The 13831-nt window shown below is 37.9% G+C and overlaps 1 protein-coding gene and 1 long non-coding RNA gene across 3 annotated transcripts; one reads left to right on the top strand and one right to left on the bottom strand.

The window, feature by feature from the left end:
• The first annotated feature begins 1149 nt into the window (after positions 1-1149).
• Positions 1150-6909, top strand: LOC113006641 (uncharacterized). Of its 2 annotated transcripts, XR_003269790.1 has the most exons (5): positions 1150-1325; positions 2485-2547; positions 2692-2744; positions 3476-3556; positions 6606-6909. It is a non-coding gene; the product is annotated as an uncharacterized LOC113006641 (long non-coding RNA). The 2 variants fall into 2 exon arrangements; XR_003269789.1 differs by lacking the exon at positions 2485-2547.
• A 2523-nt stretch (positions 6910-9432) lies between these two features.
• mtfr2 (mitochondrial fission regulator 2) lies at positions 9433-13772 on the bottom strand. The gene is made up of 8 exons (XM_026194734.1): positions 13623-13772; positions 12762-12944; positions 12510-12614; positions 11286-11410; positions 10840-11048; positions 10450-10729; positions 10072-10252; positions 9433-9959 (listed from the first exon to the last, which is right to left on the bottom strand). The coding sequence occupies exons 2-8, from the start codon at positions 12831-12833 to the stop codon at positions 9906-9908; spliced, it is 1026 nt and encodes a 341-aa protein (XP_026050519.1). The 5' UTR covers positions 12834-12944; positions 13623-13772; the 3' UTR covers positions 9433-9905.
• Between the last annotated feature and the right edge of the window lie 59 nt (positions 13773-13831).

Genomic DNA, 13831 nt, shown 5'->3' with positions numbered 1-13831 from the left:
TTCATGTTATTTAGTTTAGTATGTCTGGTTCACACCTCATTCACGCTGGGAAACAGACGGTGAGAAACTGGTGAATGTCTCCCAGGAGACGGAAGCTCACACAGGAAGACTTGACCCCAGAGTGGGGGAGATTCACACAGGTGATAGTTTTCTGTTTAGAGCCAAGGTGTGAACTGCAACTGTAAAAGCCTTTTGTTCCGTGACAGTGTTTAAAAGGGACCTGAACTGTTCATTGTCAGAGACGACTTTCAGTGCCCCGTGACTGACGTCTCTCCTCATGCATGGGAAATAAAGTGTTGGGTTTTAACTGCTCATTGTGTCTGCAGGCTTTGTTAATAAATTTCCACAACAGCTGTCAGCTGTCTGTTGTTTACAGCAGCAACAGAAGTTACTAAAGAATGCAAAAAGGGGTAATATGTGACAAAGGACCCATTGTTTAAACTGACAGCACAATCATTGATACCATTAACAACAATATTCATGTGTTGTTGAAATATAACAGCTGAGTTGAATAAACCAAAAGGTATGATTTAACACTTAGAGCCCCCGAGATCAGCCAGTTGGCCAGAAGGAGCGATAAAGGCTGACAGACCAATAACTTTGTCTATCAGGCAGACAGGCCACCTATTCCCTTTTCCTTGTCACTCTTCCTTGAACTTAGTAGAAAACGTCATGAGTTTAAGGAAGACTGTGTAGGAGAATTAACTATCGTTTATAGTTAATTTGTTGTTGAAAATTTAACATGTATCAGCAGGATATGGAAATATACTTCTAAAGAACATTTCATGATCTGCAATACTTTGGCATATTTATTGATTGTCTTCGCGAACAGTGTGAGGGTGCATGAATTGTGGAACAGAATTATCTTCTTTCCTGTCATAAAGAATGGTTTCAAGTGTCCTCTGGTAAATAAGTTATTAAAAAAAGCATTTAAGCACTTTTCCTAAAAAATTAGGGAATTTTACCCAGCTCTTTTTGTGGACTACCATGCAGATACTACTGGGTCACTTTACTTAGAAACTTTCATGATATCCTTTTGTGTCGAGCTGACATTTTCTCCTGCGCCTCCCATAACCATCTGTAACACTCCTACAGTTTGCTTCAAAGGCGGGGTTCTTCCTCTTTACCTGCATTCCTGTCTGACACACCTAGAAGCTGCTGGTAATCAGCTCACCTCTGTGCAACTGATTCCTTTACAGCTGACGAAATCCCTCACTTCTGGGAAAAGGAGTGTAACCTGGAACATTAAGGGAGACATGGAGCAAACATGAGGAGACAGGCTGAGGAGACAAGGATGAAACACAAGGAGAGGAACAAAGGAACAGGTAAGTGAGACAGAGAGAGAGAGAGGGATTGAGACATATAGGGAGTTCACAAACAGGAAAAAAAATCAGACAGAGAGAGAATATACAAAGACATGACTGGGGAAACATAAACTCAGAGAACACGACAAACTCTCACAGGAACCACAGGGATGAGACAAAGACACAAAAGGAACCTGACTGTAGTAGAAATACAAATAAGCTCAAAGACATAGACTCAAAGAACCAGACTCGAGATTAAACAGTATAAAGCTTGAACTTAAATCATCTTCATAATGTAAAGGAAAGAATCATGAATTCAAAAATAAAAACCCAGCAAAAGAGACCAAAAAAACAAACCATGCTACAGATGCAAAAATACATGCAAATACATACTGAAGTCAGCTGGCCTCTTCCTGAACTTTGAAGTTGCTATTGATAATTACAAAACGACTCTTTGAAGCATCTGATATATGCATCTAATCCTGCCAGTGAGGAAGGCTATCTTCTTTTTCTCTTATTTGAGATACTGGGGTAGTGTGGACCGTAAACCACATTCATCGTACTGTACACTGTTTAGACAAAAAGAAGAAGTGCGTTTTGAGCTAAACTAAAGTGAGAGTGAGAGACTGTGTACCGGTACACTTCATTTGAGAGCACATGTTCAGCATAGAGGGAATACCTAGTTAAAAATCTTGTTAAAAGTTAATAATTTTCATAAAAAGAAAATTTGTGTTTTTATATTTTTCATTATTTAAACATAAATTGTGTTTACTTTGTAAAATAAAAATATATGCTTTCAACAGAAACAGAAAACTAAAACATAAATTAAAAAATATTAGGAATTAAATGGTTTTAAAAATACTAAAATACAATAACTAATAGTTTTGCATGACGAGCATTTATGTACATATATATCTGTGAATAGCATTCATTTGTGTCATGAATAGTTAGACATGATAGCACACCAAGTTTGTACTTCCGGTACGTAACAGTACATGGAAACATGGATGATATCCACGTGTCCCTTGCCATTCCACATCGCTCATATGTAAGGTTTTGTTTTTTGTTTTTTCAGAGCTCATATGTAAGGTTGAATTTTAGCTTAAAAAAGTATTTGGTATTATAATATAACCATTATATAATATTTAACTTAAGCTTTTTTGTTGTTGTTTAATTGCAGATTGAGCTTAACCTTGTGATCAAGGGCAAACCGTCAAATACGTTTGCTAGCGCTGCGCACGAAGTAAGGTTTTCATAGGGTTTAGCAACAAACAGACCATATCCAGGACAACATGCTTTTCATAGCAGTATAATAGCACTACAATGCGACACAATGTGATATGAATCATGTGTTTTTGTTTGTTTTTATTTTTTTTTTGCATTTCAGGAACCAGAATCGATGGACTGGACTGCTTACGGTGAACAACCAGTTCCTGGCCGGTAACTTACACACTTTTCTACTTACATTCTCAGTTTGTGTTTATTACATTAAACACACAGTTTGTGTTTATTGTGGAGGTACGTAATAACGACAGGAGAGGTCTCAGTGTCTCACTCCAACTTTATTAACTGACTCTCAGAACTTTACATATAGTAAGCGCAAAAATCTCCACCCCCACACTTCCCTTCAACTTGGGTGTGAGTGGAGCCACCTGGTGGTCCGCCACATTATTACATTAAACACAAACTGACAAACTTTATTACATTATTGTTGATCTATATTCAGTACCTGTTTGTATACATGCTAGATCTATAACCCTCTCAAGGCAGGCATTGCAGATTTGCAACAGTTAAAAGTTAACAACCTGATTACCCCACATACATATTTTATGAGGTTTTTTTTACTCAGAAGTACCACTGCAGGTATTCTTTTGTGCATTAGCAACAAAAACTTAATTTGAGCCTGAGAGGGATAACCCTTTTGTTGAACTGGTATAAACTAGTAGAAAAGTAGAAAACTAGTAAGCTTAAAATACTCTGCAGAATTAAGCAGATTTAACAGCTTACAATAAGCTTTGAATTCTGCTTTGTAGAATAGACTAGACATTTTTTTAATTTTAAGCAAGTTCCATTATGTACTGTTTATTTATTAATTTACAACATACTGTTATTGCCACTGCTTAAATAAACAGGTGTTGTGGTTTATGCATTTGCCTTTATTTCCCATTCAGTGCTGCTGGACCATCTGTCTCCTCCATGGATGACGACGTCACCCCAATGGAGATAGACTAAAAGGTTCAGCATACCAAAAGGTAAAACATTTTTTTAGATCAAGCAAAACTTCAGTTGTTTTTCTTGCAATGCCCTTTTAAACATTCAGACTCAAAACAAATTCACCCGTAAACATAATTAAAGAACTTCATTATGACAGTTGTGGAATGTCGGATCCATGTTTTTGCATAAATATAACGGACAGTAACACCTTTTGCTTAGTTTCAACTTTGTAAACTAATGGATATGAAGTTAAGTCATAAAGATGTGACTGAAGTAGGCTTTGCAAATTTGGATTTGGAAGCTGTTAATGAGAATTCTTGACCAGAGTAGAAACTTTCAGGAGTGTCTAAATCCAAAATGTAATAACAAAGAAAAATCCTTTATCAACATTCACAACATGTGGAATATTTTTGTTGAGTCTATAATCACTAGACAACTTAGTGAATGTGATGCTGTATGAGGGTTTACCCCAAGATATTTTTCCTAACCTCATGAACAAAAGGACCAGATTAGACTTTGCTGAAAAACATTTCAAGAAAGACTGCCCAGTGTTGAAATAACACTGTTTAGACAGATGAAACCAACATTTGTAAAAGCTTGTAAAAGAAAGATTAGATTGCAAAATTATAAATCCAGCTAGGTAAAGTACGTATTTGTACAATGACCCAATCGCCACCAAAAAGTAATTGGTAATACATATCAGTCTACATAAATTATTTTAGAATTATTTCAAGAAATCCTATAGCTACTTTTGGCCACTCCCTGATTCCACAGAGGGTACTACATTTTTTATTTCACAGATTTTTATGCTGGATAGCCTTCCTGATGCAACCCCAAAGGAATTTCTGTCACGGGTTGCCTGTCACAGTCTGGCGAGGGCAGACTGTATGAATTGAAAAAGGACCCAAAACACAGACGCCAAGGAACAGGGAACAGAACTTGAAATGTTAACAAAAGGCGAGCCGTTTAATATGGCTAGTAGAAAAGGTACGAACAAAGGGCAAGGCAACTGAAGCAAAATCAACACAAACCTAAACTGGGGAATCTAAACAAACAATAAGAAAAACCTAGACAAGAAACTTGGAAGCATGGCATGGGAAACATGGCGTGGACAACAGACGACCTGACAATCACACACTGAAAACAGAGGACTTAAATACACAGGAGGTGATTAGGGGAAGTGGAGACACATGAGGAAACAGCTGACTAGGATAAACATAATGATGCACAGGCAAGAGTAAAACTAACCGCATGAGCACAGAACACAAGACCCCTTTTCAAAATAAAAACAGGAAACATGCAGACTTAGACACAACAACCAGAACTTGACAATGTAAGACACAGACATGAAACGCATGAAGAGCAGGGGAGATTTAACATGGTTGGAAACACGAGGGGGAAATAATAACTAGAAACACTTAGGCATAATAATACAAACTTGATAACATAAGACACGCAGCATGAAACACGAAGGGTGAGGGGAAGCTTAAATACAGGAGAAGAAAACACAAGGAGTCTTATAACCTAATGAACAAAATAAACTCAAACTTAAAACGCTGGGTCAAAAGACCCAGGATCATGACATTGCCGGGGCAAGCCGTGTGAATTTAACAAAGGACCCAAGATACGGATATGCAGTGAAATGAGAGGGCTTTATTGATGCAAAACTCGAGTGATAACAAACAAAAGGAGAGTGTGGCGAGAAACCGAACTTAGACAAACTACACTAGGAAAACTAAAACCTAAACACCAAACCTGAACACGAGAGAAAGCAACTTGTAGGGAGAATTCACAGGATGACGGCAGGAGATTCACAGACACAAAAACACCAAATAACACAGACGAGGTAACACACACTATAAATACACGCACCAGGAATCAGGGGATGGGAAACAGGAGGGGAACACACCTGAAAGATATAACAGCTGACGAGGCAGGGGAAACGTAAATAGAACACACTGACATAAGACAGAGACCTTCACAATAAAACAGGAACTTACACATGCAAGGACACGGACTAAGAAACATGGACTTAACACAGGAATACATGGGCAGAACCGAATAAACACTAAACAGAGGAAGAACAGAACCAAAATCACAATAACACAAAACGCTGGGTCAAAAGGACCCAGGATCATGACAATTTGTGTCTCATATTGTCTAGCCATCTTTAGTTGCTGCTTGTTTGTGGGTCTCTCTACCTTCAGTTTTGTATTCAGTAACTGAAAAGCTACTCTGTTAGGTTGAGATCAGGTTCGCTTGACCATTAAAGAATTTCTCATTTCTTTGCCTTTAGAAAATCTTTGGCAGCTGTTGCATTTGCTTTGGATCACTATCCAATGGCACCATTAAGCACTGCTCCATCAGTTTTGCTGCATTTGGCTTAATAAATCAATATAAATTAGTGGCTGGGTTCCACTGAGAACCATGCATACCATAACACTGCCTCAACCATGTTTCATAGGCAAACATCCTTTGGATGCTTCTTAGTAATTCCGGTACAGATCATTATTGGTTTCATCTGCCCGAACACATGTTTTTTTTTCCTTTTCTTTTTTTCAGAACTGTGGAGGCCCATATAAATGTTTTCTGGCAAAGTCTAATCTGGTCTACCTGTTCTTTATTGTAACAAGAGATTCCTTCCTTGTTATAAACTGTCTCTATTTTACTTCGTGAAGGTGTCGCATGATTGTAGATTTTGACAGTTATACATGTAACTCCTAAAGAGTGTTCTTCACTTAGTTCAATGTTGTGACATTGTTTTTCTTAACCACAGAAAATTCTGTGATCACCCACTTGTATTCTGTGGTCTTCCAGGCCTTTGGGTGTTACTGACTGGGTCAGTGCACATCTTTTTTTAAGAATGAACCAGACTGATTTGGAAACTCCTTTGGGTTGTGTATAAATGGCTTTAATTTCTACAAAAGTTAATGCAATATTTTTGCTGTGAATTAAAGCTATGGATGAATGGATGTATGGAATAAGGGATACTCCTGATTGTATTTGGTGGCTTTTCAATTATTTATGTATCTGACTATATATAAACAATGTATGATGTTTCTTTTTTCTGTTTTGTATTTCTCACAGTGAAAGAAGAGGATGACAATCATAACATTTCTGCTTGGGCAATTACAGTTGATCCTGCAACAATTTGGTTTTTGTTTTTTTTTTTAGATAATTTTGTAAATTTCATTTCTCAAACCCTAAGCTGCTGTAATCAAGTGTTACTATAAAAGCAAGTAGAAGTCAATTTTTTTTAATGCAGCAGCTAATTTCTTCCTGTTGGCTTTAAAGCGGGTTGACGGACCTTTTTTCACAAGAATATATCTTGAAAAGTACTTGATATATGAAACTAAAATTACATAGTACATATTACATATACATATTACATACATATAAAATTACATAGTACATATTACATATTTTGTACAAATTTTAAAGACATTACACAGATTTGGGACCAATCAGGAAAAATAATCTCTAACCCAGCTCAAATTAATTATGTTTTTTATGCTATTTTATAAACCCCTTTATAAATCTGAATCACAGTAGTAAAACTCAAATAAAATACTTTTCTTTTGGGAACTTAAGCTTACCAAGGGTAGGCCAATGGTAATAAAAAATTAGATGCTCCAATATATATGTCCAAACTGAACCATAATATGTCTATTGCAAATTGGAGAATGTTCTAGAAATTTAAATAGATTATTATTTTTATTCTAATTTGAGTACAGTTTTTGAGATGTTCATTTTCAAGCATTGCCATATATAGCATCTGATATGCATTTTTTCCCCTTTTTTTGTGACAAGTATTCTATATGGTTTATTTTTTGGTATTGTAAAATTCAACTACATATCATTCAGAAATTAAATTGCTGTGAACAAACATTGGACTTTTTTTTCATATTTTAACTAGCCAAAACTTGATGGTAAAAAACAACAAGAGAAAATACAGACTTTTATCTTTAATGGAGTTTGAAATATTTATGTTCAAATACTGAACATTGATGTGTTCTTAAAGAAGACCTGAAAGTGGGTCAGTGGAAAGTTTTTCCAAAAAAATAAAACTGATATGATATTATTGATGCGAACCTAAAATTTCACAGTACTGATTATGTTCAAACACGACAAAATCTTTATGCAAATTAGAAAAGGTCAAGCAGGAAATTTTCTTAACATTGGCTGATTTGAGATTGAATGACCACCTTAAAAAATATGTATTGGTCTATAGGCAAGATGACTTCTGTCAATGATAAAGGGATTTTGTAAATCCTTGTACTTTAAACAAAAATATCTAAAATATTGAAACATTTTAAAAGCGGTACAATAACAAAACCATACTTCTTTAAATCAATTTTTTTAAGCATTGCACAATTACAAACGTGCACTTCCACTTAACACAGAAAGTTTGTGACACACTTGTTTGAACTGTAATTTAAGGCAAAACTCAAAAACATAATTCTGTAATTCTAGTGTAACACCACAAGCATGTTAAGTTGTAACAGAAAAATTACTAAAATGTTCCATAGCAAAGTAGTAAAGCTCAATGACCAGACAGCAGTCCTTCAAAAGTATTCTTCAACTCAGGAGAGTATCCAGAGGAGCACAGTTAGCAGTTGTTCCAGTGTTTACTGACTTGTGTAAGACCAAAGAATAGTCCTGATGCCCTCTACTCATTGGCATCTGTGTTTTGTGTGTTCACCATTCTCAATATGGTCTCCCTAGTGGACTTGGGTTAGTGTAATGAACCTGTGTTTCACAATGTTCTCCTTTGCATCAACTGAAAACTGAGGAACATATAAGATTGTGGGCCAAAATGTCATTTAGCTGGCTGAGCTGAATGTCTCAGATTCTAGGGAAGTCACAATACCACTACAAATATCAGATTATATGAAAAGTATCAAAATTATGCATTTTTACCACAGAGAGAAATATCATTCAGCACATTTCTTTCTTATCTCCAAAAATAAACAGACATCCAACCTGCTGGTGAAATATGAAATATGTTTGTGTAATCCAGTTTTTTGTTTTTTTGAACAGGTGTAATTTATTTCAGGTGTCCATAATATCTAAGGCGTCAAAATGTCAAGAATTAGATTGACATAAATTCAGTGAGAAGAATGAAGTCTTTTGGGATCCTACGTAATCAGTCAGAGCAAATACTTCATAATACTGACAAGTATGAAATGTTGATTAAGAAAGTGAGAAAAGAGAAGAAGATAACAAGGCATCCTAAATAAATGACAGTAAAACTGACTATAAGCTGACAATTACTAGCAGGATTTCTATTGTAATGAACATTTTTTTGTGTTACACTGTCATTATTGGTCAATCAGTGTCACTGTGTGTAACCTGTGGAAGATGCAGTGCCAGGAAAAAGTAAGCAGCTTCCTCTTATGAGTGTGTGAGAGGTTTCCCTTTCCAAAATATTGCTACTGCCCCTGTCAAATGCATGCCAGTAGAAACCTAAAGAGGCCGAAATTGTAGTGTACAGTTGTCCCTCGCTATAACGTGGTTCACCTTTCGCGGCCTCGCTGTTTTGCGGATTTTAATTTTGTGCAATATTGCATTTTTTTTTTTTTTTTACTGTGCATTGTGTTCTGCGTCCTAATTGGCTGTTGACCATTTCAATCAATGTTAAGTTACATAAATCTTCGATCGCTAGCAGTGTGACTCTGAAGTGCTGTACTGTATGTTTGTAAGTTTTCTCCGCAACAAACAGACAATGTCGACTAAATGTTGTCACCTGCGGGTGCCTTCGATTTCAATCTATAATACTGCACTGATTTTTCAACAAGGTTTGAACTTTGAGATGGCTTAAACAAGAGAGAAAAGTGCGAAAATGTTCATGCCTGTCTGAGAAAACTGTATAAAGTCTGTTATAAATTGAAAAATTAAGATAACAACACTTTCATCAGTGCACTTTAACTCTTTAATAAAATAGAAATATCCTGCTAACAGTTGCATAGAATAGAGCTCTATGAATCTCAGAATCCACTCTTACAGATTTCACTTGGTTGAGGTAAGAAGGTAGGGCTCACAAAGTGAAACATTAATGCAGGCAAGCTGCACCGCTTACCTGAAATTCATTATATTATTTGCTTTAAAAGGTGGTTTGCACAAACATATTGCTAAGAACAGTTAAAACAGTTAAGAATCCAATGACAAAAAAAAACCTTTGTGTACAAACCCCTTTGTTTACAGCAGCTTAGAAACATACACATTTTAACATAGTTAGCACATTTAAAATCCCAACAGACACAGAGACAAGCACATTGTAGTCCATAATAAGACAAAGTAAGGACAAGCAAAAACACAAGTCAGTAGCTGCAGTAGTAATCCGCTGTGAGGCACATCTGTAGGAGCTGTTGATGCTGATGTCACTCTTTAATGATGTAACAGGTGGCGGTGTCCCCGACTTCGCCGAGGGGGGTGAGGAACCTGCAACAGAAGAGGTGTCAGGTTAGGAACTCTCCTTCAAGCACATCATCATAGGGGATGGATAACATTTTTTAACTTCTCAAAGATCTCAGCGCATCTATGGAAAACAAACCTTAGGTGACTCAGGACTGCCGAAAGGTGAGAGCTCAAGGGAGTTCTCTTTGTCAGAGGAAGTGTTGTGGCGGAAATGGGTGAACTTTTTCTTCAGTGCTTCAGCAATCAGAGCTGCCGGGTCATTAAGCAATGCCGTACCTCCTTTACTGCGCCTCCTAACTGGTTTGCCCCCTGGAGATCTGCAAAACAGAATGAATATGCTTTGTTAGGTGGGGGGGGGGGAAAGATCTACTTCAAATTACAGGAAAACAAGCAGGAAACGCCAGGATGCTGAACTACTGGTGCAATGAAGAAAGCATTCTGATATAAAGAGCAGCTTCAGATATAAAGAGTCACATTTTTTAATGATTAGTTTTCTCTAAATCTGCATATTTACCTCTTCACTGAGCGCAGTTTAACATGATTTAAGTCCTTTAGAACATCCAGCATGGAGGGCATCCCTTTATTTTCAGACCCCTTGGTCCTCTGGTGACCCTTATCGAGATCTTTCTCATCCTTCCTTTCCTTTGACCCAGTGAAAATGCTAGGGCAGGGAGGAGGAGGGGGTGGTGGTGGAGGAGGAGGAGCCACATGGCGAGGTGTGGAGGTGAGCGCTGGAAGTGGATGGGAAAGGGAAATCCCAGGTGAGGCAGGCTCATTTGGGGATTCAACCAGACCTAAAACACGATGAAAAATAAAACAAGAAAAAAGAAAGAAACACTCGGTTGGTGTTCTGAGAAGATGAAAGCATCTTGAAAAATGGGACAAAGACAAACACATTGTGTACCTGAGGCTGGAGCAGCAGTAACTATCAAAGCAATCTGAGCTCGCAGTTTCAGCAGCTCACTCTCCAGCGCTGTGATCTTCTTCAGAGCTTCTGAATCAGGCGTCTGTCTTACAGGTGGCCCTCCTCTCTGAGCTCGTATGAATGCTGGTTCTGGACATCTCATCACATCTTGATTTACAGTACTTCGCCTTACTGGAGGTAGGTGGTTCCTACGGAGACCCCACATCATTCGTATATTAATTTAATGTCTTACAGTTGTCTGGACAGAATGATCAATGCTGTCCTTTCATCTCACAAACATAAAAAGGTAAGATTCTGTGTAAATGCAGTGACATTAATCACATCCAACAAGACTGCCTAATGAGTGAATTTGTATGTTTACTTTTATGGAATTCAGGGTTGCAGGGAGGGTGATTTTATCTGTGCTGTGTCATTTTTGTTTTTACCTCGTTTTAGCACAGCTGTCACCCTCATCCTCAAACACCCACATGACATCAGCAAAGGAAGGGATGGCTGGTGTGTCCACAATGGGCTCGATATATTCATGGTGCCTATGGCCGAGCAAAGCGACCTGAGGAGACAAGGATAAGGAGGGATTACACGCTGTAAACGAGTACACAAGAGAAATAAGAGTCAAGAGATTCTAAAAACAGTTATGATAACATTAACTTCTTTTCATAGTGAAGCCTTGATTATATTCTATTGCAGACAAGGACAATTAGAGACAGTATGGGTGGTCATTCCTCTTATATTTCCTTAAAGCCCACCAAGTCCACCAGCAAAGCAAGAGGAAAGCTCCAGGGCTGGAAAATGAAGTCAATGCACAAGTGCCAAAAGCTGCAGCTCCTCTTTAAGATAGAAAAGAAGTCTGTAGTGTGGGGACACAGACTGCTATTATTGTTATTATCAACAACAACATGGACAACTGTAGAATGAATGAATTAAATAGTTTTTAATTAAAAAGCTGTCAACATGCCAAATGTTACATTGATCAACTGTAGGGTGACCAACTGTCCTCTTTTCCCCGGACATGTCCACTTTTCACGTTCTGTCCGGGGGGATTTTCGAGATTGATAAAAATGTCCAGGCTTTCCTATATTCCGACAGAGGACCCATGTGTGCTGCTGCTTTGTGAGTTGTTCTACGCTTACACACGGGACAGACAGCGCACAGCAACGCGCGTAATAATGTTTAAAAGATCCCAAAGCACAAATGGATCTTTTCAAATGAATTGCAAAAGAAATTTCCCTCGTATCGACCAAGTACTGGTAATTTTTCTTATGCAGATGAGGCATTATTTCTGTACCATTATTTAATTCAAGTTTTTTTTGCACTTGTTGACTTGTAAAAGCCTATATGACATAGTTTACAATTCATTAACCGCACAGAGAAGGCATCGTTTAAATATGTTAAATATGTTTCTTTAAGCAAGTTCTTCATGACTGAGCCAAGTGTCCTCTTTTTTGGAAATCAAAATGTGGTCACCCTTATCAACTGCAGCTCTTGATTGTTTTATGCATGTACAAGAGAAATGTATTGTTTTCATTGCAAATAGCCATTTGTGTTGTATATTATATGCAACCGTGCATGCAAGTGTATGGACTCATTTAGCCAGCAGTGCTGACTGGGTAAAGTCAAACATGTTTTGTAAAACACAGATTGTACAATACCTGAAACTGGACACGTGGTGTCGGTGTCAGTGGGAGATTTGATCCAATCATCCGCACAATGCTGCGATACTGACCGCACAGCGGACTATTCCACACTGGAACCAGCTAAAATGCACGATGACACAGACAAGACAGAAACATAATGTCGCAACGTCAGATTTAACAGTTCACTGATTCAAGCAACCCACGGATGCCTCAGGAGTTTGAGTATTGCAAAACAAAAGAATGACACAAGTGCGTCTGTGCACATACCACGTCTGGAGGAACACCAAAGTACTCCAGGACGATGCGCATCACATAAAGAACATCCTCTGCTAGGGACATTGGAAGGATGTTTTCTTGCACCAGCTGATGACTGCAAAGCTCTGCTTTCTGCTGAGTGTCTTGGTGGGAGGCCAACACAGAAAGGATGGGTCTAAGTCACATGCTTGAAACCTGAAACAAAACAACAAGAACAAAAAACCCAAAAATAACACATACGTAAAGTAAGATAATGCCTCACAGTAAAAATCACATATGAAACCAACAAACAAATAATGGTTCAAATATTGATACTAGGAAAATAATAACAATAATGATGATAATGACTATAGTAATCTGATAATCTGTGACCACCGATTCCTTCATCTGCCACTTCTCTGCAGAGGAAACACCACGACTCTCAAACCTATAGACTTACAGAGTTTAAAATATAACGAATGCATAGGTTTGTATTGATAACAAAGTAGCTTCAGACAGTTAGAGTTAAACATTGGAATTGTCAAGGTCAGAAAAACGTTAAACCCATACGAGAATGACCAGGACACAACCTACAACAGCAAAATGAAAGTAAGTGCAGCCAACGGTCGGTTGCTGCCATCACTGATGCTCAGAGACAAATGTCGGTCTCTACTACTGGATGTTGATTCGGCAGCAATCTCTCAGTGTACCAGCACACTGGAGAGAGCATGGCTGACTTTAGGTGTAAGTTACACAGTGTCCTGCCGTTCTGAGCAGTGGGGGCAGAGAGGCACCGCAGTGGAAAAGCTGCGTGGATCATCAAAATTAACGTGCATGACACCTCCGGGATTTTACACGATAAAAAGGAAAAAAAAAACATATAGTCGCACTTACCGTCAAAACGTGAATTAGCAGCTACATTTCTCCCAAGCCATGTTCCCAGACGATACTGTAAACTAAATGATATTCACCGAGAATCTGCAGCTTCCCTTTTTTCGCTCACGCGTTCAGATTAAAAGGAGTCTGTAAAGTCAAATAACGCTGCAGCAGCGAGACGTCTTCTGGTTGGCTGTGGATACAGAAGTAGTAAGAGCAGCCAATAG

The sequence above is a fragment of the Astatotilapia calliptera genome, chromosome 15 (genome assembly GCF_900246225.1).
Source record: "Astatotilapia calliptera chromosome 15, fAstCal1.2, whole genome shotgun sequence".
Taxonomy (NCBI): domain Eukaryota; kingdom Metazoa; phylum Chordata; class Actinopteri; order Cichliformes; family Cichlidae; genus Astatotilapia; species Astatotilapia calliptera.
This window is presented reverse-complemented; position numbering and strand designations above follow the sequence as displayed.